The following is a 26457-nucleotide window of genomic DNA, read 5'->3' on the forward strand; positions in this document are numbered from 1 at the left end:
TGGGACAGGAAACATCCATTTGCATATCGGTCCTGTCAGACCAAAAAAATAGGCTGAGCAAAGGAGATTAGATTCAGGGATCTCTTTTTTTCAGTACAGCATTTTCATTTTGTTTTCTGCATTTGTTGGCAACTCTGCCCTTTATCTCCCAGAATTCTCCTAGTCTGACTTTCATATATCCATACATCCATACCCACCAAACAACCAAAACTATCCACCCCACCTTTTGGTATTGTGGGCACAAGTTTTCTAGATTGCTTCCTGTTGTCTGGTATCTCTGGCATCTTTAGAGGACCCTGAGAAAATTAAGATGATGGTCAAATCCTGGGGGAGCTAGCTGTTATCCAGTCTCTGTGTGATGGGAAAATGTAGGGTTTAGCTGAAGTCCTGTCTGGAAGTCTATGAGGTTGGACCATCTCAGCAAGCAACTTTGAAGCTGTTCTGGATGCAGAATTCTGAGGAAACTGCAACAAAAGGATAACCTCTTCCCCAAAGCAATACATTTTTTTAACTTCCATTTTGAAATTAAGACATTTAAAAAAATATATAGGATAGTTTAATTTAGTAATTTCTATAATCCAGTGTCTCAGCAGCTATTGTTTATTCATCAACAATCAAAACTTAAAGTCAATATAACACCAACACCATATAGGATCCAGATTCTCTGTGTAGTTCCCATTTCTGTCTCTCTCTCTCTCTCTCTCTCTCTCTATGCGCGTGCGTGCGTGCGTGTGTGCGTGCGTGCGTGCGTGCGTGCGTGTGTGTGTAGGGGGGGTTAACGACTCTCTTTAAAGACTTTATTTCATTATTTATAAACTGTTTACTGTTTATACTTCTTCCCTCTTTCCTTCCTTTTTGTTTTTTGTTGTTTGTTTTTTCGAGACAGGGTTTCTCTTGTAGACCTGGAGCTTGCTCTTGTAGACCAGGCTGGCACCTGCCTCTGCCTCCCGAGTGCTGGGATTAAAGGTGTGCACCGACACCACCTGGCTTCCTCTTTTCTTTCTTAAGCCTATGCACTTTGTTAAACACAATGAAACACTGGAACCTATTTAAAGGTTTTTTTCCCATCTGGATCTTTAAAAAAAAAAAAAAATTATTTCATGTGAAACTGGAGATACAGACAAATGTAGTTGCTGGGAATTAAATCAGGGTCCTCTGGAAGAGCAGCCAGTGCTCTTAACTGTTGATGCATCTTTCCAGCCCCCTTGATCTCTCTTACTAAGCATCTACAGTGTTCTCTGTTAGCCACTGTGCAGCTCAGTTCAGCACATGGTGCTGGTGCATGGCACCAATGGCTGGCTACAGCCTTCACTCAGGCAGTGACTGGTAGCTGTATCTCGCCAAGCATACCCAAGAACTGTGGTTGCCCGGAAGCTGCCTTTGACTCCCTGGTTTGATTTTTTTTTTTTTTTTAAGTTGTTTTGGGCTTTATGTGGATATATGTGGCCAGACGTTGGGCGACATATTGATTTTTCTCTCAAGCCAGCCATCTCCCAAATGGTAACACGGAGAATTACAAATTATGAAAGTTTGGCTGCTAGCTTATTCTTGTTTTTAGGTAGCTCTTATAACTTAAATTAACACATTTATTTCTATTAATCTATGTGCTTCTCCAAGGCTTGTTTACCTTATCTACATAACACCAATCCTGCTTTCCTGCTTCCTCCGTGTCTCCTCTAGTATCCAACTTCTTCCTAGCATTCTCTCTTCCCTGAAAATCCTGCCTAGCTATTAGCTTTTTAGCCTTTTATTAAACCAATTCACATGACAATCTTCACAGTGTACAAAAAGATTATTCCACACACTACTTCTCTTCTCTACCTAGAAACGGTGGAGAGAACTTTCTAAAGAAGATGTATCTCCTGTTTGTGATCACTCACAAAACAGAACAATGACTGAAAAGTACAATGGAAAGAGAATAATTTCAGAAGAGGAAAAACTAACAGGACTTTCTCCTAAGATTCAGGATAATGTGGAAGAGAACAATGAGAGGTATGTGCCATATGACCTACTGAGAAAGATGAGGCTCTTTAATAAATTCAGGAGTGTGAAATAATATAGACTCTTTGTTGATACAGTTACTGTGACCTTTTACTAATGTCAAAGGGTTTGGGTGGTATTTGATGGCATAAATATTGTCAAAGAGTTTTCTGTCAGTACAATCTGGTCTGTGGTGGCCCACACCTTTAATCCCAGCCCTCTGTGAGTTTGAGACCAGTCTGGTCTATAGAGCGAGCTCCAGGACAGCCTGGGCTACAGAGATAACTTGTCTAGAAAAAAAAAGAAAGCAAGAACAACATTAGAGAGATGATTCAGTGTGTAAGAGCACTTACTGCTCTTTTTAGTGGACCTGAGTTCGGTTCCTATCACCCAAATCAGATGACTCACAACCAACTGTTATTCCATTTCCAGGGGATCCAAAGTCCTCAAGCATCCTTGGGCATTTTTTGTTTGTTTGTTTAAGAATTACTTATTTTACGTTCATGAGTATTTTGGATACATATCTACGGCACCTGTGCTTGGTGCCCACAGGGGCCAGAAGAGGATGTGAGATCCTCTTAAACTAGAGTTAGAGACAGGTGTGAGGTACCAATTGAGTGTTGGGAATTCAACCCCACCCATTTGCAGCAAGTGTTCTTAACCGCTGACCTGTCTCTCTAGCACCAACATAAAAAAAAAAATTGAAAACACGGTACTGATAAATTTAAAAGCCAATTCATAGAAACTACTTAAATAATATTGCTTGTGTTTAGCAGTTGCTATAATTTGGTGATAAAATAGTGTAAGACAAAATGAGTAATATGAGTGGATATTTGTAATTGCTAAGTATTTATATTACACCTATAATTGACAATGTACCTAATTAGAAAAAAGCTAAACATATTTCCATTGTGGAATATTTTTCTCCAAAATTACATGAAACAACTGTGTGTCCACAGCATCTCACACATGAACTCTTTTTCTGAATGACTTATTTTATGTTTTTTATTATGGGAAGTGTTATGTTGTATTTGTTAAGATTAGGATGCTGAGGGGTTCCATGAATTTAGTCAAAATTCACCTCCCTGGGACTGTGGGAATAGCTCAGTGGTAGAACTCACATTCAATATACACAGTGTCCTGGGCTCAGTCCTCTGCATCAGGAAAAAAGCAGTTTTTCTAGAGGAAGAGTTCAGTGGCTGACATGTTGACATTGGCCATTCTTCTGTGAATTCAGGACTAGTTGCCCTGGGTGTCCAAGAGCTTTCAGTGAAACAAAATTCTATGTTGTACAGGAAGATTGGAGCTAGAAATTTGTATGGGCAAATAGAAAAGTGAGTACTCTCTAAACAGAGCATTCATAGAAAGTCAAGAGTATTTGTCAAAGGACTTTGAGCTTTTGTATGCTATAACAAAAGGGACCAGATGCTGGAGAACCTCGAGTGTGTCCCCTCTCTGCTGGTTGGGAAGGAGAGAAAGGAAAGAGGAGGAAGCAAACAGTTTTGAAAAAATGTCTGGCTTACCTTCAGGTCCTGGTAAAGTATTATTATAAGTATACCAGAAATTGTACCTGAATTGTAAGAGCACGACGTTGGCTATGTGGAACAGTTTGATCTTCTCCCTTTATTGCTACATTGTTTAAATGAGATGTAAAATATGTGAATGTCCATGGTTTTATTGGTGGCCAGGCCCCTATGTCCCTGCAATTAAGGCCTGCTGTGCAGACACTTTAATTTGTTTCTGTCTATTCACAGTATTCTGCGGAAACGTATTCGAGAGGACAGAAAGGCCACTACAGCTCAGAAGGTGCAGCAGATGAAACAGAGGCTAAATGAAACTGAACGAAAAAGAAAAAGGTGGTTATATTGGCAACCTATTCTCACTAGGATGGGGTTTGTGTCAGTCATTTTGGTTGGCGCTTTGGTTGGCTGGACACTGTTTTTTCAGTGACATGTCCTATAAATAAACAGTTTTTACCCAGCATCTTTATGCACTGGCAGGTGACAGTGCTGCATTAATCTCAAGGGTTTGTTAGCAAATGCGTCATACCCCAGAAACGTTGCAGTAGACTAGACATCAACCAGATAAGGGATATTTACAGTCACAAGCCCAGCATCTCAGGACTCATTATTGCAGGTTCCTCTGAGACCCAAACTGTCAATGACTCAATAAAGACAAATGTGCTTGTTGAAAACTTACATCTTACAGCTGTGTTCACACATGTCGAGCATCACGCTTCACTGACCAATATTGAGAAACCCTTATTACAAGGATTGGCTTTTGGAGGCTTTCTGGATTTTAACCTGCACTTGATATAAGCAATAAACATTGTGGTTTTTTCCTACGTTATCAATGGAAAGAAAATATTCTTTAAATGATGTGTGTAATATGTAATATACTGTTGAAATGGGCATTACAACTTTATATGCTTAACCATTTTAGGGTAAATATATTTTATAAATACTTATTTAATTTTACTTTTGTAGTTAAATGTACTTTAAAAGTTCAATTTGAAAATCTGTTACCATAGAAAAATAAATTGTATGTTGACTCAGTTGTACACTGAATACATTTTCCCTTTCCTAAACAGAATTTTGGTAGAGGCAGTTGAAACTATGAGCAAACTATTTCTACTACACATTTTTATTTCTTTTCTAAACATGCTATTGAAGGAAAATTCTTCTTTTTGGGATAGTCAAGTGACAGTTGGTCAAGGTTTAGTTTAAAAAACAACAAAAAATTGTATTCTGCAGGACATTACATCACACACAGTGCTCAGGAAGCTGAGGCAAGAGGCTCAAAAGTTTGAAGCCAGCCAATACCATATAGCAAGTTCCTATCTTTAAAAATAAGAAAGGAGGCAGTAGAGGGGAGACCAGAAAACACCAAGAATAAAATTGGTTCTTAGCCATATGTGATGGCACAAACCTGTGATCTCAGCATTTGGGAGATAAAGGCAGAAGGACCACAAGTTCAAGGCCAGCCAGGACTGCAAGAAACTGTCTCAAAAAACTGAAGTGGTTAAAAGAAAAGAAATTGATTTCTGTAAAGTAAAGCCCATGTATGACTTACACTGTTCTTTTTTTGTGAAAATGTTAATGTAATTACCCAAATGGGATAACTTATTAGTCGTTAAAAGGAGCCAGTGTTTTATACTTATGATTTCAGCTCATTGGACTGAAATTTTGAAGTAAAGATTCCAGTTCTTTCTAAGTTCAATAAATAGTACAATGGTGTACAAACTTACATTGTCCCTTATTTGTAATGAGTATTTTTAAAGCATGTAACCACTAATAGGGTTTTGGTGGTTTCAAAGTGTGTGCTTTGGATCTGTCACCTAGGTGGTGGACAGGTTCCAAACCACTAGGACAATATCTCAGCTTTATCTCTTTTATATATCATGGAAGATTGCATTATAAGGCTTAATTACTTTAAACGAGACAGTTAATTTAATTCAGTTTGAAAACCACAGGTATAGCTAGGAATTGTGAATGGCCTTGAGAAGCAATTTTGATTGTAGTAACCTAACTCAAAGTCTGAAAGTTGGATATAGGTGGTACTGCATACTAAATATGATTATGAGTCCTGATTCAGCATTACTATGTCCTGTAACTGTGAGATGGAGAGCAGGTAAGCAGGATGTTTCCTTTTGTCTGTTTACATTAAATCTATGTTTAAATAGCAAGAACCTTACACTTTACAATTAGATGGTTACTGGTTTTGAGCCTTATTTATTTATTGCCCCCCTCTTCCCAAATATGCAGTATGTTAGCCTACTAGGCCTTACTAAGATTCCAGTTAAAGTAGGACAAGGTGACATACACCTTTAATCCCAGCACTAAGAAGGCCGAGACTGGCAAATCCTTGTGAATTCCAGACTAGCCTGGTCTACATAGCAAATTCCAAGCCAGCTAGGATACACACTGAGACCCTGTCTTGAAAGAAAGGAATCCAATTGAAGATAGCCTCAGCTTAAACAGCTTCTTAGAACAACGTACTGATAAGGCTGCACCAGCCCTTCCCAGGAAGGATATGCCTTCTAGAGATAGCATTGAAAGCTCATTTTTTTGCTTCTTGGTGTGTACTTAGTGCTTCTCAGAACACATTTGGTGTAGACTCCTCAGTGCGGGGCTTGTCTTTCTCCTGAGCAGATCTTTAAGGGTGGGTTTTAACAAAAACTGCTAAGTATACATGGGATTTGACTACAGTGCCCATGGGCATCATTCTGGCCTTTATGAAGTGAGCTGTGCTGGTGTGACACCATACTGTCTTGCTAGCCAGAAAAGGGGAGTTAGCAGTCTCTGGTGGTTCTGCATCTTTAAGCATCTTTTAACCATGTGTATCAGTCTCATGATGTTTACTGATTGTAACTAATTTAGGAGTAGTTTGACTTCAATCAAATTCTGCCTTTCTTAATAAATTGGGAGAAGAAAAGGTATTTTTAAAGGGGCTTAAATTTACAGAAAAGAATTCTTAATCCCTATCTCTTCCTGCGTTGCTTTAATACCATGATCAGTGGCTACACCTGCGGTTATATATGCCTTTCCAAGGTACTGTGTTATATCTGCTTACTGATTTCTATCTATGCTTACTCAAACATAAAATGTAAAGATACAGTTCTTTTTAATTGTATTTATATGTAAAGGCCATTTGTCGTGTTCAGCCGAGACTCTTACACATTTGTCAGGTTTTTTACATCTTGTTCGTCTCTCTTTTTATCCATTTCATTATGTGTTAGCATTTGTACCAAAGAGTGACCAGGAAAAGGAAAAGTGAGAACCTGTGTAATCAATTTCTGTTGAAACAGCTGTGCTTTACAAGTCCATCGGAGTAAAAAGTCCTAATCTCTGAGTTCACTTGACATGCACTGGCTTGTTCTGTTTTAAACTAGAGTTGATGTTAAGAATAAAAAAATAGGTCCACATTTTTAGTTACAACATGGGACAGCCCTCTTGTTTTCACATCACTTCCTTCTGTGCTCTCAGCACCAGTTCCTGGGGTAGTGACCACCATTTTTCTGCCAGGCACAGAAAGACCCCTGCTGATATCTTTGAAACTATCTTTGACTAGATTCTACATAGAGAATGGAACCTGATGGTAGTAAAGTACTCTTATTGGTCATATAATTAATTTGACAAATTTACATTACTAGGTATGCCTATCAAGTCATTTCACAGATTAAAAATCTACATTGCCTTAATTTTTACTTATAGATACAACTCTTTATTTGTGCTGGATGTTGGGTCAGTTTATTGATTAATTCATTTTTTTTTTGTTTTGTTTTGAGACAGGGCCTTACTGTTTCCCAAGCATGGCCTTAATCTTCTCAGTTTAAATGACCTTCCTACTTGAACCTGTTGAGTAGCTAACACCTCAGGCAAATGATACTGTACACAGCATTCTAATATAAATCTTGAAGAAACTTTTTTTAAAAGCTGTAGTCTTTACCAGATGTCCTTAGATGTGTAGCCCGTTTTTTTTTTTTTTTTTTTTTAAATGTTCAGATAAGATTTCAGGCTTTTAGTCAAACTCTGTTCACATTTCCTTCTAGTAGAGCCATCCCTGGGTCCTGAGGAGTAGCATATGTAGCTGTGGCATGGATTCTGTGTAGTTTGGTGTCTGGTAGGAAGGAAGGACTCTTGAGGGCTTTAATCTGGCTGAACTTGATCCATCTGTTGAGTTTGGAACTAACTGCCAACAGAGATGCGCATTTTGTTTATAATTCAACAGCTTCCTTTATATAGCTTTGTCCCAGAATCTTGTATATACATTTCAAAGTATAAATGTTTTTTCCTCACTAAATTTGTCGTTTCATAACATGAAATGCAGGTCTTGGTTATTGACAATGGCTTACTCCAGAGGAGACCTGTTCATCCATTCTTTCCTTGAATTCACTTGATGGGTCTGATGCCATTTCCTCCTCAAATACTGGTCTTCAGTTTGGTTTTTGTTTTTCAAGACAGCGTATTCTCTGTGTAACAGCTCTGACTGTTCTAGAACTCACTTTGTAGACCAGGCTGTCCTGGAACTCAGAGAGATCCACCTGCCTCTGCCTCCCAAGTGCTGTGATTAAAGGCATATGCCACCACTGCCCAGCTGGTCTTCAGTTTTTATCAGACAATATCAGCACAGTCTAGCATTTACACCTGAAATTACAGTTCTGTAATTGTCCCACTGAGTATGGAAGGAGAAACTCGGGTTGTGTTCTCCTCCATTCCTGCTCTGCCTGGGAGTCAGTTCCCAGTCATATGACTTGCTACACGGCCAGTGTGTTCCTCCTTCCTGGGCCATAGGACAGCTTCAAGCCATGCAACTTTCTCTCAGCTATGGCTACAGGCAAGACCCATTGTCCTTTGCCAGTTGGTTTTTGTTGTTTTTTTTTTTTCTTTTTCTTTTTTTTTTTTTTCTTTGCTGTCACTGCCCCAGTATACTGCCATTGCCAATGTAAGCAGGGCTTAAATGGAAAGTTTGGTCTGCCTAATGGTCTTTGTGAAGGCTAATATTTAGTATTTAAAGAGCCTCACAGTGGTTATGAGCAGTGAGTTGTGAGGCTATCACCTGTAGGGGCTCCTTGGGGCTACTGCAAGGAGAATTGCATGGGATTTTTTTTTCCCTTTATAGAGACCACTTTTAAGAAGCAATAAATTATTCTTTGTCACTCAATTAGGCATAGATTTTTCAGACTCATGATGCTGTTGACATTTTAAATGACTAAAAAAATCTTTGAGTTTGGAAAGTTCAGTAGAGGAAGCCTGGGTAAGTTCCTTTAAAGCATGCTTGGCTTACTGTGGTTAGCACTGGATGATCTCAGTAGGATCGTAGTGTAAACCTCTCATAGCATGACTTTCTCTGTCCCTGTCCAGCGTCTGCAGCAGCAGCATGGAGACAGCTGGCACTTAGGACACCCATACAGCTCATTCCACTTGATTTGCTTGGACCCATTTTACTTTTGCCTTATTAGAAATAAAGTGGTAAAGATCCATTCAAGTAAATATTATCTAAAAAGCCCGCTTGCCAGTCTTAAAATAAAGTCATTTCCTAGAAGTTATTCCAACAATCTCCTCTTACTTTGTTAGCTCTAAACACTATTTTCAAGGAAGTAATGAGTTTTAAAAACCATACTTTGTCTATTGTTAAGTGGCAAATTTATTATTTATTATTCTTGGTAAATGTATATTTAATAAACACTACTTAACCTAAATTTAGGTTTTTTGACACTTTAGACAGTACCACCCTTAAGTCAGAAGTAACTCATGCATGATGGCTTAGTGCACATAACGCTGAGATGCAAACTCCAGGCTGTGGTTTCAGCAACTAAAGACCCAGGCTTTTCTCATTATGTCCAACCATAGTTCTTTAGTTCAAGTATTTACTTAAACCAGACATTTAAGTGGGGAAATGGTGGACAGCTCATTCTTGACTAAAAATCCAAATGAATTTGCTTTAAGTGAAAGGGGGAAAAAGTTGCTCTTAAAATACTTTGTGGCAATGGAGCATCAGAAACTTTATTACATACCACATTCTGCTGTGGGCATGGTTTCTCTTTGACCAGATTATGGTTTCCTAATGCCAATACTATGGAGTAATCAATGTTGGGCAACCAAACAAGACTTTGTAGACCACCACAGGTGCTTGGTAGAGCTGCCTGCCTTTGGAAGAACAAGCCAGTAGGCATGAAGAATCTTTCCTTTTCATGATTGGGGAGAGGGACCCTAAATGGAGGAGATCTGATTCATTTCCTATTTATACATAGTGGTGATACAAAAGTAACAAGCATTTACATTGTCGTCTGTGTGTGAGAAAAAGAAGGGGTGGGACGGGATAAGGGAGTTGCTGCAACAATGTTAATACCTTTAACATCCCAAAAGGTTTGGCAAATAATTGAGAAATACCAGCAAAAACTACTGCTTTTAACAGTCACACCCTCTGTCTCTTTGTTTAAATGCCTTCTTTTATTTTTTTCATTTTACTTTTGACATTAAAGTGCACTGATTGTCATGCTTTACTTACCTTACTAGTTATAATCATTAGCGTTATCCTTCAGGAGAAAATATAAAGGTTGAAAATCTGATTTAAAGGTACAAGCCAACTTTATGTCCAAACTTTATATTTAAACTTTCTAGCAGTGTTACAGTGATTATCCAAACTGGATTAGACTTTTGCATTGAAGTCAAAGTATGGGTAAGTCTAGCACATATAATAAAATCTTGCTATATTCTGTGGCTACGTTATTTTTTAAACTTGTCTGTCTCTTGGTATATTATATAGAGGTCATTTCTTGGATAAAACAGGATGGCCTAAATGATTCAGTAGTTATTGAAGAAGTAAGTTACCGTGTATCACATCAGTCTGTATCACACCACTACTTCTATTTGGAAATCCACCATTTTGGGAAAACCTTGGTGTGACTAGATGTGACATGTTGGAATGGTTTTTGGTTGACTTTTCAGTTCAGTGTTAGGCCTTTCATGTTTGTATCTATGTACATCTGTGTGTATGGTAAATATGAATTGAATAGATGACTTCTCATTTTATGTTTTAGGCCAAGATTGACAGACACCTAAATATTCATGACTTGAGACTATTCTGCAGCTATAAATTTTGAACCTTTGATGTGCAAAGCAAGACCTGAAGCCCACTCCGGAAACTAAAGTGAGGCTTGCTAACCCTGTAGATTGCCTCACAAGTTGTCTGTTTACAAAGTAAGCTTTACATCCAGGGGATGAAGAACACCACCAGCAGAAGACTTACTCTTTAATTTGATGTATTGTTTTTTAATGTGTATGAAATGTAGAAAGATGTAAAGGAAATAAAACAGGAGAGACTACTTTGTATAGTACTGCCATTCCTAATGTATTTTTATACTTTTTGGCAGCATTAAATATTTTTATTAAATAGACTATGTTGTTTTGTGTGTGTGTTATCTTAAGACAGCTCCAATTCAAATTATGAATATTTTCTCATGGGTTTACCCAAATTTTTTTATAATTAGAAATTAACATTTAAATTGAAATCAGTTCAAAATAAAGGTCACTTAGCTTCAGTTACCCTTCAATAGTCTTTCTATCCTAAGTAGTACTGGTTAGGCAAAAGCAACACAGAAAAGTTAAAATATTGCCCTTGTCATTTAGTACAACATTAATCTTAGTCATAGTATTGCTTTGTGGTCAACATTCAGTTCAGTAGGCACAGCATTTGACGCTTTAAGCATCTCAGTTGTCCTGTATTGGACATTGTGCCTTCCCAAACATTTCCTTATGTAAAGATGTTAGAGGTTCCTTCCCACTTGTGATTTCTTTATTTCCCATCTAATTTGAACAGTAAGTGGTGTGTTTGGAATATCAGATGACTGTAACCCTTTTGGTGTTGAAGAAACTCAAATCATGCAGTAGTTTCCAGGTAGTAAATCATAAGTATACCTGTTTCATCCTTTAAAAATCTACTTGTGGCTGGGCAGTGGTGGTGCATGCCTTTAGGAGGAAGGGACAAGCAGATCTCTGAGTTCCAGGCCTGCCTGGTCTACTGAGCAGTTTCAGGACAGCCTCCAAAATTACAGAGAAACCCTGTCCCAAAAAGAAAACAGAGCCTATAAATAAAATTTCAGAGAATCTGATGCCTTCTGGCCTCTGAGGGCACTGGCATTCCAGGCTTGAATACAAGGTTCCTTCCAGCCCTGAGATTACACCTTCCTCTGAGTGTAATGGAAAGTACTTTCCTTGACTCCCAAGTGTAAGGCTTCATGTTCTTTCCTATATCAGCTATAAAAGAGTTGATTTTGGCTCATAGTTTGATGGTATCATCCATCATGACGGGAGACAGCAGCAGGGGCATGAGGCAGCTGGTCACCTTGTGCCCACAGTCAGGAAGCAGAGAGAGGAATGCTGGTGCTCCCCCCCCCCCTTTTTTTTTAACTTAGTTCAGAACCCCAGTGGGAACGTGCTGCCCACATTCAGGGTAGATCTCTTCAGTCAAACCTCTCAGAATGTCCTCACCAACCTGCCCAGAAGTGTATTCATACACATAAAATAAAAGGCAGAAAACTAGCTGGGCAAACTCCAAACTCTGAATCTCCATGTCTGATGTCAAAACACTCTTAGGTCTCCAACTCCTTTCAGCTTTGTTGACTGCAACACACTTCTTTCTTTTGGGCTGGTGGTACTCTGTGTTAGCAGCTCTCCTCAGTATCTCATGACTCTGGCATCTCTAACATCCTGGGTTCTCAAAGACAATCCAGGTTTCACCTTCACAGCTTCTCGAAATGGCCTCTTTAGCTTCCATTCAGGGACACCCCTGACACATGCCTGGCCTTAGCTGATGTCCTTAGGCGTTGAAAGAGATTCCATCACCCCTTCTATTCTTAACTCCAAAACCATGTGGCCATTGGATAGTGGTAGTGGCGAACTCGTTTAGTCCCAGCACTTAGGAGGCAGAGGCAATCAGATCTCTGAGTTTGAGGCCAGCCTGGTGTACAAAGCAAGTTCCAGAACAGGCTCCAAAGCTACACAGAGAAACCCTGTCTCAAGAAGCCAAAAACAAAAAAAAAAAAAAAAAACAATAAAAACAAACAAAACCATGTGGCCAGAGCTGCCAAGTTCTGCTGCTTGCTGGGGATGGAACATGGTCCCCTTGTTCAATTAGATCTTCACCAGCTTTCTGGTTTTGATGGTTTCCTTCACTGCCTAAACTTGACTGTTCTGGACCTGGGTCTGTAGACCCGGCTGGCTACAAACTGGAGATCCACCAACCTCTATTTGCCTTCCCAGTGCTGGGATTAAAGTTGTGCTCCATCACCACCCTGCTTTATATTTTCTTTGGTTCCTTTTCACAAATTGGAAACATTGGTGGGTGGATCTTGCCCTGAGATCACCACTCCTTTTTTTTCCATTTCTTTATCTGTTTATCTCCTTGACTACAGGATTTAGATTCATTACATTTCCTGGTGCTCCTTTTCTCAAAATTTATATTTTATAATTTACCCTGCAGATTGTTCCTTTTCCTTGTAAATCTTTGAGTTACCACTAGTAACCATATGACAGAGTCTATACTAGGTTGTTTTGAGATGTCCTTTGCCAACAGAATTAATCCAAAACTCTTCACTTTAGCCTCAGGCAGACTCTTTGGACAAGGGCAGCCATTTTTTTTTTACCAAAATATCACAAGAACCTTCTCTAGGCCACACACTAAAATTCTTGTCTGAAACCTCTTTTTGTTTGTTTTTTGAGACATGTCCTGGAACTCACTCTTGTAGACTAGGCTGGCCTGGAACTCACAGAGATCTGCCTTACTCTGCCTCCTGAGTGCTGGGACTAAAGGCATGTGCCACTACCATGTTCTCTGAAACCTCTTGACCAAGGTCTCCATGGTTCAAATAACTCAGCATGGCTGTCTTCCATGGTTTTACTAATATGCCCCATTTAGCAGCACTTAAAGCATTCAACTGCTTTCCTGATCCATAGTCCCAAGGTCCATATTCCTTAAAATAAAAGCATGGTTAGGCCTATCACCGCAATACCCTCTGTCCCTGGTACCAACTTTTGTCTTAGATTTTCTGTTGCTGGGAAGAGAGACCGTGACCACAGCAACCCTTATAAAGTAAAAACATTTAGTTGGGGTGGCTTACGTTTTCAGAGATTTAGTCCGTTATCATAATGGTGTGACATAGCGGTGTGCAGGCAGACATGGTGCTGGAGAAGCAGCAGAGAGTCCTACATCTTGACACTCAGGCAACAGGAAGTGCTCTAACTGGGCATGGCTTGAGCATATATGAGACTGCAAACCCAGCCTCCAGTTGATGTTTCCACACAGTTCAGCAGTCAGCCATAAAGAAAGGTACCTGGCTAGGGGCCTGTGTGTGAAGACAGATGGCTGACCAGGGAGTACAGAGCCTGGTTGGCTCCTTATGTAAAGTGAAGTCCAGAAGATTTCTTGGAGCTTAGGCCATGCCCAACAAATACGTACAGGGGCAGGAAGTGGTTCAGCAGGCTGGGGTCTGTGAGGCACAGGCCTGAGGGGAGTTCATTCACATTTACTAATACCACAAGATGCCATCTGGAGGGGTCTGTAGTGCCAGACTGGTGCCTGGCTGCTGTGTCTTCCAGGTGGTGGTTGGTCCCTCAAACATTTATCGACTGGGATCTTGACTCCAATTGGAGGACATTGAGAGGTTGTTGTTAAGAGGTTGAGCCTCACGGGAAGTGATTGAAGTAGACCTCCTAAAAGTAGATTAGTTTCCCTCAGAGTAACTTGTTATATGACAACCAGCCTAGAGATGAGATTACTTTTTTCCTCATAAAGCTCACTGCCTAGGGGAATTTTGTTATAACAACAAAAGACATTGTCTATAAACATTTTCTAAATGATAACTTTTCAAAATTATCTGAAATTGACAAGTTTATTTAGTACATTTATTTACTGCGCCTCCACCCCCCCCTTTGCTTTTGTCAGTCCAATCTTCTTCTCTCAGAACAACATACTAATGAAAATATGTTAGAATTCTGAGCTATTATGTTGCAAATTTTGGAGGAGACTGGAAGGTTTGAAATCTGTGATTTTTCTAAATGTATTTATTTTTATTTTATGTACATTGGAGTTTTGCTTACATGTATGTCTGTGTGAAGGTGTTAGATCCCCTGGAACTGGAGTTAAGACAATTATGAGCCTTTTTGTGGTTGCTGGGAATTGAACCTAGGTCTTCTGAGAGAGCAGCTGGTGCTCTTAACCACTGAGCCATCAATGAAATCAGTGACCTGTAAATCTTTCTCTTAAGACTGAAAAGCAGTCCTGCACTGGATGTGCTGTATCCAGGATAGCTGAGCTTTTGACAGACACCTATGCCTCTAACTTGTCTGAGTCTACTGGGCACATACTAGGAATGAAAGTCATCATGTGGGCCGGGCGTTGTCGGCACATGCCTTTAATCCCAGCACTCCAGAGACAAAGGCAGGCGGATGGATCTCTGTGAGTTCAAGGCCAGCCTGGTCTCCAGAGCAAGTGCCAGGATAGGCTCCAAAGCTACACAGAGAAACCCTGTCTCGAAAAAAAACAAAAAAAAAAAAAAAAAAAAAAAAAAGAAAGTCATCATGTGTCTGGGTCAAGGCAGGCCAGAACTCATTTCTCATTCCCAGCCTCACAGAGACACTCGAGAAGCCCATTCTGCTCTTTAGTTAGACACTGTGTGCACATCTGGGCTGAGCTGCTCTGAATCCCTAACACACTTACCATGGTCCCTACATGTGAAAGATGTAGGCTAAGAGGGTCATGGCTGATCTGCTGTGCTTCCCAGGCAAGCTGAGGGAACTGATTCATGTGGGACTTGAACTCATGCTTTGTCAGGCTTGGCAGCAAGCATCTTTGCCCATCTTTCTGGACTTGATACCTAGTTTTTTCACACTAAGAGTTCATAAATTATTTTTCTTTTCCTTTTTTTTTTGATATTTGTTAAGACTTGCTCAGTGGCATGGAATATAGCCATTGTTAGAGGTCCCACAGGCTGCCTATGAGAGGTGTGCTTGATGGAAGTCTATTAAGTCCATTTGGTCTACGTTAGAGTTTAACTTGAAGTTTCTTCATTGATTTTGCTTGGATAATACATGGAAACATTAACAGCAAGATACTGAAGTCATCCACTATTGTTCTATCAGGACCAGACTAACTTCTTTTTTAAAAAAGATTTATTTATCATGTATAGTGTCCTGCCTATATGTATGCCTGCAGGTCAGAAGAGTGCACCAGATCTCATTACACATGGTTGTGAGACAACATGTGGTTGCTGGGAATTGAACTCAGGACCTCTGGAAGAGCAGCCAGTGCTCTTACCCTCTGAGCCATTTCTCCAGCCTCTAGACTAACTTCTTATGTCCATTAGTGCTTATTGCATAAAACTGCAAGCCCTGATGTTTACTGCATGTAACTATTTTTATTTTATGTATATGAGCATTTTGTCTGCATGCATGAAGAGAAGAGGGCATCAGGAAGTTGTGGGCTGCCATGTGGGTGCTGGGAATTGAACTCAGGACCTTTGGAAGAAAAGGAATGCTCTTAACCACTGGGCGATCTCTCCAGCCCCTCTGCTAAATTTTTTTAAGAATTGCTTGGTTTGGCCAGGTGTCGGTAGCACAGGCTTTTAATCCCAGCAAGGAGGTACAGGCAGGCAGATCTGAGTTTGAGGCCAGTCTGACTTCCAGGACAATGGAAGTTACACAGCGAAATTGGCTCTTAAAAAAAAAAAAAAAAAAAAAAAAAAGACTGCTCAGTTTAAGAAGTAGCCTTTACTCTTCCTAGTTTTATTTTGGAATCACTGTAGTAATCATCAGATCATCCTCCAGAAAAGAAGTTCTGATAGCAGCTTGTGATAATTTATTATACTAGAAATAGGATGTGAGTACAGTACTGATTTAAAAAGGGATACTTTTCAGCCTCCAAAGCCACAGAGAAACCCTGCCTCGAAAACCCCCCACCCAAAATAAAAATAAAATAAAACAAAATAAAAAAGGGGATACTTTTCAGATACTCTGCTTAAGAAATAAAGTTTTATTGTACAAAATTTACATTTACTGTATGTATCACGTGTAACAACTGAAACCTCTCTTCTTTGAGGCTTTTCTGTGAAAGACATTTCTAATATACCCCAAGGCAGCACAAATTTCTGTGTAGCATACATTCTATAGTTCATTTTGTGATCTCTTTGGGATGAGGGAGAAGGCTGGAAACCCATCAAAACAGTGCAGGAGGAAGTCCACTGCCAAAGAGGAGCTGCCAAGAGCTAGGGATCTTCCATGGCAAGGCAGATGTATGTCTGTCACTCTGTAAAAGAACAGTAAATGATACTTTCATCCTTAATCTTGTCACTCAAATCTCTCAAAAGAACCAAAAGGTTCTGACACTTGTACCTTGTCTTCATTATTAGGAAAATTAAAGCAACAAGTTTTCTACATCTTTATATAAAATAATGTTTTTAAGTTTCATCTCAAATAAATGCCAGAACAGCTACAGATAATACAATGTATTAAGTAAATCAAATTCAAAAGGAACATGGGGTGAGCATGGTGGTGTACCACTGTGGTACCAGCACTGGGAAGGTAGAGGCAGCCATAGTTATAGAACTCATATAATTATAGGAGTTTGAAGCCAGACAGATGTCTATTAAAAATGGGGTGGGGGCGCAGGTTGCTTAACAGAAATAAAGTGACTTGCAGATTTGGGGGGAGGGGTTGAGACAAGGTCTCACCATGTAGCTCTGACTGTCCTTGAACTATCTGTGTAGACAGGCTGGCCTCAAACTTAATCTGTCTGTTCCTGCTTCTAGCCTGAATGCTGGGATTAAAGTTGTGCAACATTCCTGGCTCTTAATGATTTGTAAGGCCTAAAGACTCATTCTGTGTCAATTTGACACAGGCTAGAGTCACCCGAGAGGAAGGAGCCTCAGCTGAGGAAATGACTCCATGAAATCCAGCAGTAAGGCATCTTCTCAATAAGTGATCAATGGGGGAGGGCCCAGCCAATGGTGGGTAGTGTCATCCCTGGGCTGGTGGTCCTGGGTTCTGTAAGAAAGCAGACTGAGCAAGCCATGGAAGCAAGCAGTAAACAGCACCCCTCCATGCCTCTGCATCAGCTTCTACCTCTAGGACCCTGCCCTGTTTGAGTTCCTGTCCTGACTTTCTTCAGTGATGAACAGCAACGCTCAAGTATAAGCTGAATAAACCCTTTCCTCCTCAACTTGCTTTTTGGTCAAGGTCTTTTGTTGCAGCAACAGAATACCCAACTAAGAGTATAGCATTCATTTCACCAGAGGGGAAAATATGTTAATTAGAGCATATTCAATAGCCATGGTACTGATCACATGGCCACAGCAACACATTAATGTGCACTGAACTGCACAGAATTCTAGTTTATTAATATAAGAAGCTGTCTGGGGCAGGACATGAAGGCACATATCTTTAATCCAGCACTGGGAGGCAGAAGCAGGTGGATCTGAGTTCAAGGCCAGCTTGGTCTATATAGCAAACTTCAGAACAGTCAGAAATACATACAGAGAACCTGTCTCAAAAACTAAACCAACCAACCAAATAAAACGACAAAACTAAAAGATGCTGTCACAAATACAGTGATATAAAGTGAGCACACTGAGGAATTAGACCTTCCTGTCTGGAAATCTGCCTTCATCAAATGATGAGATAACAGATTAGTTAACTGTCCTCACTTATATTTAAGTTTGGCTCAAACTAAACTTTATGTAAAGATGTGTATTTTTTGTACACTTTCACCTCTTTAGACTACTTATACATAAAATCAAGTTAATATACAGAGAATGACTCAGATCAGACTTACAGATGGTTTGAGTATTTGAATCCATTCATTAAGATACTCAACAAGGCTGATGGCATCTGGGATGTTGTCCCCTTCTGAAACAAACTTTAGCAGAACTGCCATTTGGATCTCTTTAGAACAGCTACAAAAAAAAAAAAAAAAAAAAAAAAAAAAAAAAGCTGTTGCTCAGTGTTTTCTCTTGATACCAGGTGCTTATTGCAGTGTGTGAATCTTTATAGGTAAGTTAACCTGCCTCATGTCAGACAAAGAAAAAAAAATCACATCATAAGAAAATTTTTTTTACTTCCTATTGTCCCACATATATTCCGCTTCCCAGGAGCCTGGGGAGCATGCAAGTGTGTGCCTCATTCCCATCCTCAGGAAAAACTAGCCTTTCTATTCTTAGCTACCCATACACGGGACATGTCCCAATCTACTTCAAAAGTCTACTTTGAAAGTGGTTCTCAGAGGCAGAGAGACTGAATAAAATAACACTCAGGCTGAATAAAATAAGACAGGGCCTTAGCCAGGCAGTGGTGACACACACCTTTAATCCCAGAACTCAGGAGGCAGAGGCAGGTGGATCTCTTGTGAGTTCCAGGTCAGCCTGATTTACAAATCAAGTTCCCAGACAGCCAGAGCTGTTACACAGAGAAACCCTGTCTTGGGGTGGGGGTGGAGGGGGCGCGCATGCACGACCCATAGGGGCTTGTGTGGCATACTGGTCTTATACTTGCTATACAGCTGAAGCTGACTTTGATCCTCCTGACTCCATGTTCCAAGTGCTAGGATTACAGTTTGAAAGACCAGCCTTGGCTCCAATCTTAATAATCTAGAGCAGTGAAGGAAAACTGGAAGATTATAGAATAGTAGAAAGAAGTTAGTCCATATTTATATATATATATTTTATTTATTTATTATGTATACAATATTCTGCTTCCATGTATATCTGCACACCAGAAGAGGGCACCAGATCTCATAATGGATGGTTGTGAGCCACCATGTGGTTGGTTGCTGGGAATTGAACTCAGGACCTCTGGAAGAGCAGTCAGTGCTCTTAAACTCTGAGCCATCTTTCCAGCCGGAAATTAGTCCTTATAGATACTTCTTTTCAAGACAGGGTTTCTCTATGTAGTCCTGCCTGTCCTGGAACTCACTCTGTAGACCAGGCTGGCCTTGAACTAAGAGATCTACTTGCCTCTGCCTCCTGAATGCTAGAATTAAAGGTGTGCAACAGCAAACCCTCTAGGTGTGCTAGAATTAAAGGTGTGCAGCAGCAAACCCTCAGTACTTATTGTTTTTGACAGCATTAGCTGAAGATTTTTATTTTTTTGGTTTTTTTGAGACAGGGTTTCTCTGTGTAGCCCTGGCTATCCTGAAACTCACTCTGTAGACCAGGCTGGCCTTGAACTCGGAGATCCATCTGCCCCACCACTGTCCAGCTTGCAGGTTTTTTTTTTTTTTTTTTTTTTTTTTTTAACTGTCTCATCTTATTCATGAATCACCTGGAATCATAGGAACAAGAACAGAATGTCAGGATTTGAACTCAAGCTATCTCACTCAGCAGATGTGTTGGTTAAGTTACTTCTGGGTTCTACTGTACCTGTTCTGAAAGAGGAGGGTTAAGAGCCTTTCTCACAGAGGCACACACTGCAGTCCTAGAACTATAGAGACTGAGGCAGGAAGGCTGCTAGACTGGGGTCAGCCTAGGACATGTGAGATCCTGCTCAGAAACAAAATGAAACAAACAAAAAACAGCAGAGAAAGAGAGATGGAGATTGAGAGACTGACTGACCAACCAAGAAACCTGGCCTTGTGAAGTCTCACCCTGCACTTGGGTTCAAGGGCAACTTGGGCTGTATACTGTCTGTTAGGCAGACAATGAGAGACAAGCAGACAAACTTACCTTTCATCATAGAGTGTTTTTGTGATTCCACCTCCAGGAATTCGAATACAAATTTCAGAATCACTGATTTCAGGAATGCATGGACTTTTTTCCATTTCTAGCCAGTTAAGGCTCTTTATTTTATTTTGAACACTCTTTTGCATAGAAGGTGTAAGCAGGTACCGGAAGGGAGTACTAGAAAAATCATAATATCATGTTTTTTAAAAAAATTACAAATACCAGAGAAACCTCATCTCAAAAAATAACCAATCAAACAAACAAGTCAGATCTTAGAGTAATAGTAAGAGCAGTTCATATACTGCTTTATAAAGTATAATGGCTTCTGTTTCTATTTCAGTTAAATTTTGTCTTGTTTTGTTTTGTTTAGTTTAGTTTGGTTTTTCGAAACAGGGTGTCTCTGTGTAGCTTTGGAGCCTATCCTGGCACTCGCACTGTAGACCAGGCTGGCCTCGAACTCACAAAGATCCGCCTGCCTCTGCCTCCCGGGTTTGATCTCCAGCACAACACACACACAGACTATAATTAATATATATATATATATATATATATATATATAATATATATATATATATATATACACACACACACACACACACACACACACACCATACCTATACAACCTGATTTGATCCACAGCATGTGTACACCTCCTCACCCCGTAAAAAAATACATTTATTTACTGGCATACTAGGGTACTAAAAGGATTTCTGCAAATATAAAGGGTTGCATACAGAGAAATAAATAATGTTTGTTTAATTTTTCAAATGTTTCTAGTTAATTTGGGGGCTGGGAGTAGATAGTCCTCTCAGTGACAGATGCTTCTATGCATGAGACCTTGGTTTGATCCTTGTGCCATAAAAAGTTATCTTCCTTATACCCAGCTGTACTAGCCTCAGAGAAGCTAAAGGATCTAATCTTTTCTTGCCTTTCTTTTATCCTCTTCTTTCTAAATTCCAGTTAGGAAAGGATATACCTGGTCTTTAAATTTTAAATAAAGAAGCCAAGTGGTGGTACTACATGTCTTAAATCCAGCACTTGAGAGGCAGAGGCAGGCAAATAGAGTGGATTTTGTTTCTATGAGTTTGAGGCCAGCCTGGTCTATGAAGTGAGTTCCAGGACAGCCAGAGCTGTTAAACAGAGAAACAGTGTCTCAAAAACAAACAAACAGCCATAGTATAAATTGTAGTAAAGGCAAGAACATACCTTCGAAGCTGCATATCATTACGCTGATATGAATGGCTGCTTGAAAGAACAATAATCCTGGCACAGCAGCTACTTTTCACCCAGGCCAGCAATTTTTCACAGAATGACTTGGATTTATACTTTGTATGACATTGAGATAGTGGAAAGAAAATATGAAAATGAGATATGAATATAAAAATAACCTATGTAACCATTTACCTATCAACTTCATGTGATGATAGGATTTACTGACACTAAAATGATTAGCACCATCAAATACACTTCTTTTAAACTGAAAATGAAGGGCAAAGATCAAGGATTTAATATATCTTTATAATCATAAAATAAATTGTGAAGCATGTAGATCTCTATCCAAAGGAAAATTTCCCTTTTCTTTACTTAAATCTATTGTACTTAATTACCAACTACATAGTAATCTGTGAGGTATTTAATCAGACGAACGCAAAGGAATGAATATCTGGCTTTGATTTCTCAAAGGAAAAGAAAAACATACACATCTCAGATAAACAAATATAAAAAGCAATATCACGGAAAAAGACATAAACAATAGTAGCATTAGTGTTGCAATGGTGCATTTAAATAACAATGCCACACAGAAAGAGAATTAGCAGGCCACTGTGAGGCACAGGTGAACCTTACACAAAACACTGAGGAAAGGAAGCTAGACTTAAGAAAACATCTACTCTAGGAGCCAGTCACCTCTATAATGATTTACCTTATCACTACCTGTTCTTGGATAGTTGACAATATTATATTTCTTCACTTGGAAGAATTTTTATTTGCACTCTTCAGCACATATATTTAGCTAAAAAAAAATTAGGAACTATAATACAGTTAACTTTTCCACTAAACTTTTTTGCGTGGGGGGTGGGGGGAATTTGAGACGTGTCTCACTCTGTTGCTCTGGCGGTTCTGGAACTCACTTTGTAGATTGGGTGACCTTGAACACCGAGATCCACCTGCCTCTGCCTCCTGAGTGTTGGGTGTGAACTGCTACCCCGGCCCCGACCTCCACTAAACTCTTAACAGAGCATAATAGTGATCACCAGTGAGGCTGAATTTAATTACATAACAGACTCTTATTTCCAAAAACAAAAACCTTCTGTATTTTGATTTCCTGACAGATAATAAATAACCCAATCAACAAATGTTTACTGAATTTCTCTATGTGGAAAGCACTATCCTAGGAGCTGGGTAGGGCACTGAGTGTCATAATGTCACCCTTATTCACTCTCCCCTAGTGAGGTAATAAATATGTGATGGCAGGTAATGAGGACTTCTGAAGAGAGCACAGGATGAACAGACGTGATGTGGTCAGGGAAGGTAAGCAAACACTAAAGAGAAGCAAGTCTTTAGCAGGAAAGCATTTCAGGTAGAAAAATGGACTCTGAGATGGAGTGAATTTAGTGTCTGCACATCACCATAGGCACCAGCGTGTTGAGGGCTGGATGTGCAGAGCAGCTACCGATAGAACTCTCTGCAATCATGGCAATGTTACTTTTTTTTTCTGGGGGTGAGGGGTAGAGACAAGGTTTCTCTGTATCTTTGGAGCCTGTCTTGGAACTCACTGTAGACCAGGCTGGCCTGAAACTCACAGAGATCTGACTACTTCTGCCTGAGTGCAGGGATTAAAGCTATGAGCCATCACTGCCCAGCATGACAATGTTCTTATGGCAATCTCTTGCTTTGTGAACCTACATAGAATACAAAGATAGATACACCAGACTAGAGATTATTTTATCAGATGGCCAGGCACAGAGTCTCATAGGTCCTGGTGAAGGACTGTGGATTCATTTTGAGAGATGGGAAGCCCCTGAGGGTTTCAAGGAGGAGGAAATGTGATTTCACTTGGTTTAGATGATCATTGGTATTATAGTTGGAAAATAGACTACTGTTTATGGAAGTGCTGAGGGCAGAGTAAAACAGGAGCTTGGGTGATGACAATAGCTTTGTATAATTGAGCCATGGTGGTTAGAGCATGTTTTGACAAATAATTCATATACCAACATTTTTCTGCAGATCTACCCGAATTGAGAATGTGTTAAAACTCATGATATAAGTCACAATTCCTTCCAGTATAAAAACGAACGATGGTAACACACCTGAAATATTACAAAGCTTTTATCAAATCAGACCTTTCCTAAGAGTACATAAAAATACAGGAGAAATAATTCTGTCTTGATTTTTAATGCCACATTGACTGTGTTTTGTTACTATACTCTACAATGAATTTTCAAAAGTAAATATACCAACCTTAATGAAAATGGATCTTAACTGAAGCACCACTAGCTTCTTTGATGGTAATGCATATACTACAAAGAGAAGAGGAAAAGGAAATCATAGGACAGGCTACAAAGAAGCAGTTGCTCAGTTGAAATCATTAGTATAAGTAATATTTGAATTACAATAGCTTTTGCACTTAAATATTTTTAACAGTTAAAATATAGGTTTTAGAGGTGATGTACAAGTGTGACTATCAGAGTTTCGATCCTTAGAATCCACATGTGATGGTTAACATCGTCAACCTGACTCCATCTGAAACCAACTACAACACACTTGTGAGGGATTTTCTTGGCTGAATCAACCGAGGTGGGAAGATCCTCCCTAAATCTGAGCAGCACTTTCTGGTGTCAGCTCATAGACAACAACATGGAAAAAGGAAGCACTTGCTTTTTGCATGCTTGGCCTCACTCTAGCTGGCATTAGAACCTGTTTCTCTGCCAGGCAGTGGTGGCACACACCCTTAATCCCAGCACTTGGGAGGCAAAGGCAGGTGAACCTCTGTGAGTTCAAGGCTAGCTTGGTTGACAGAGCAAGTTCCAGGGCTGCCAGAGCTACAAAGAGAAACCCTGTCTCAAAAACAAAACAAAACAAAAAAACAACTACAAACAAAACAACAAACACAAAAAGAACCTACTTCTTCAGGACTCCAACACAAAATGAAGACCAGCTGAAGCATCTAACTTCAATGATTGAATAATTCCTGGATTCTTGGCCTTTTCTTCAAGATTCAGCCATTTTGGACCAGCCAGACCCCAGACCCCAGCCTGTCAGCCACTATCTATACACACACACTTTATCAGTTTTGACTAACACACCATGCATTATACAATCATGGTGGATGTGGTGGCTCACCTGTAATAATTCCACCTCTCAGAAGGTGAAGACAAGGGATCCCAGGAGCAAGCTGGCTAGCCAGACTAGCTATATCATGGGACTCTGGGTTTACTTGACTCTGCTTCAATGAATAAAATGAAAAGTAATAAAAAAAAAAAAAAACACAAAAATACAAGCTCCAAGCTCTATGCCCTTTCTTTTAGCTTGTTCCTTTAGGTCTTGAATTTTGTTCAATCACCCTGTTTTACTCTTCTGTGTAGCTGGAGTATAGGAGTAATGCCACCAAGCCTGGTTTGTAGTCTATTTCTTTTTAATTCTTTAATTCTTGCCAGATATTGTTAGCAGAGTAGTGAGTTTCACCAGAGCATTTTTATACAAACTCAGAGCATTTTTATACATTGTCAATGTACTTTGTTTCTTAGAGTCTATTCCCAGTTTAAAAGAACTCAAGCTGTACACAATTATTCACAGGACCCTATCTCAGATAACTAAATACTGTACATAGAAAAAAATGCCATAGACGTACCTTCAGTATTTATACTGAGTTCTTCAGAATCTTCTTCTTCAGTTGCATAAGGATTGTTTCCAACCATTGGCACCAGGCAATCGGTATAGAAATAACCAATCTTAGACATGTCCAGTGTAGAAATAATAAGATCGATTGCAAGCTGGCCAACATTTCCAACAGATACTGCTGGCTGAAAAAAAAGAGATATGCTCTATGAATCACCAAAATTAGCAGCACTTTGAAGTTTAGATAGCAAAAGTACTAGATGCTTATGCTTAGGTACATAGCGAGACACTGATTCTTTTACAAAATAAGACCAACAAAACTTCCTGCCTGTGTAGAACTTCCATTCTACTAAGGTGAGGTTTATTTGTGATAAACAGTAAAACATACCGTAGTATGATGGAAGAATGCAGTGTATGTGTGCCTGCTATTTTAAGTAGGATAATCAAGGACAGGCTTACTGTAGGTGACAAATGACTACAGCCTGAAAATGGTAAAGTAGAGAGCCATAGTTAACAGTTTTTTGTTTTGTTTTTTGTTTTTCGAGACAGGGTTTCTCAGTGTAGCTTTGCAGCCTCTCCTGGAACTCGCTTTGCAGACCAGGTTGGTCTTGAACTCACAGAGATCTCCTGCCTCTGCCTCCCAAGTGCTGGGATTGAAGGCATGCACCACCACCATCAGGTTTAAAATTTAAAAACATTTAAAAATAATGTGTCTGTCTGCGGGTAATGCACATATAAGTGTGGGTACCCTAGGGAACCCAGAGTGTCAGGGACCCTGAAGATGAAGTTATAGGCCATTGTGAGCCTTTAACAACTCCATTCTCCACAAGAATCAATGGCTAATTACTGAGCCATTTCTCTAGTCCCTTCCCCTCAATTTTTGTTGTTCTGGTTGGTCTGTTTATTTATTGAGGCAAGTCTCCTTCAGGATGGTCTGTAGACACATTCCAGCCTCACAGTCAACAGAATGCTTATCAAAAACGATGGCTACAAAAAAGGGCAATTCTACAAATGCCCGTTAGCTACCATCAGTTAATGCAATTGACAGGCAGATCAGTCCTGTCCCAAGCTACCTGAAGAGAGACTTTCACGGATAAAACTTAAGGATTTTCCCCGACAGACTCACGAGCCACGTATCTGCAATCTACAAACATCACAGCTGGCAGGCAAGCCTTGACGGTTCTCATGAACACGGTTCTCCTAAGGCCAGGTGGCTTTCCCGGGTCGGGATGGCGACAGTGCCAAACTCAAGACTCACCATCAGGAGTGTGAAGTTCGTTAGGTCGGGGATCGACTCCCCGCAGGGAATGAACATGACTGCTACCGGCGGGAGAGAAGCTCGAACACTGACCAGGAAAAGATCTCCGGAGCGCAGATGGTGGAGCACGTGACCGACCGGGGTCCTTCGGGCGGCCGGCGCTCTGCCTGATCGC

General features: G+C 39.9%; 2 protein-coding genes across 4 annotated transcripts in view; one reads left to right on the top strand and one right to left on the bottom strand.

Annotated features, from left to right (window-relative positions):
- Window positions 1-10879, top strand: part of Ptpn2 (protein tyrosine phosphatase non-receptor type 2) — a 59393-nt gene extending 48514 nt beyond the window's left edge. Inside the window, exons 8-10 of one of the 2 annotated variants that reach the window (XM_027402688.2) lie at window positions 1826-1992; window positions 3735-3836; window positions 10523-10879. In XM_027402688.2, the coding sequence (XP_027258489.1) occupies window positions 1826-1992; window positions 3735-3836; window positions 10523-10544 (291 nt within the window). In that variant the 3' untranslated portion in view covers window positions 10545-10879. Of the gene's footprint in view, window positions 1-1825; window positions 1993-3734; window positions 5227-10522 lie in introns of those variants that run through there. The other variant, XM_027402687.2, reaches the window with a different exon arrangement.
- A 5607-nt stretch (window positions 10880-16486) lies between these two features.
- Window positions 16487-26441, bottom strand: Psmg2 (proteasome assembly chaperone 2). 2 transcript variants are annotated; one of them, XM_027402693.2, is made up of 7 exons: window positions 26283-26441; window positions 25038-25209; window positions 23648-23706; window positions 21395-21513; window positions 20192-20365; window positions 18307-18427; window positions 16487-16782 (listed from the first exon to the last, which is right to left on the bottom strand). In XM_027402693.2, the coding sequence occupies exons 1-7, from the start codon at window positions 26337-26339 to the stop codon at window positions 16693-16695; spliced, it is 792 nt and encodes a 263-aa protein (XP_027258494.1). In that variant the 5' UTR covers window positions 26340-26441; the 3' UTR covers window positions 16487-16692. The 2 variants fall into 2 exon arrangements, with proteins under 2 accessions (XP_027258494.1, XP_027258495.1); XM_027402694.2 differs by lacking the exon at window positions 18307-18427.
- Between the last annotated feature and the right edge of the window lie 16 nt (window positions 26442-26457).

Source organism: Cricetulus griseus, chromosome 2, assembly GCF_003668045.3.
Source record: "Cricetulus griseus strain 17A/GY chromosome 2, alternate assembly CriGri-PICRH-1.0, whole genome shotgun sequence".
Classification (NCBI taxonomy): domain Eukaryota; kingdom Metazoa; phylum Chordata; class Mammalia; order Rodentia; family Cricetidae; genus Cricetulus; species Cricetulus griseus.

What these genes read in the sequence shown, in the direction of transcription:
- Psmg2 (XM_027402693.2), bottom strand. Translation starts at nt 26,339, where the DNA reads ATGTTCATTCCCTGCGGGGAGTCGATCCCCGACCTAACGAACTTCACA. An exon ending in TAAGATCCATTTTCATTAAG is followed by an intron (nt 21,514 to 23,647) that starts GTTGGTATATTT and finishes TGTCATACAAAG; the next exon opens with TATAAATCCAAGTCATTCTG. An exon ending in AAAACACTCTATGATGAAAG is followed by an intron (nt 18,428 to 20,191) that starts GTAAGTTTGTCT and finishes TTTTTTTTGTAG; the next exon opens with CTGTTCTAAAGAGATCCAAA.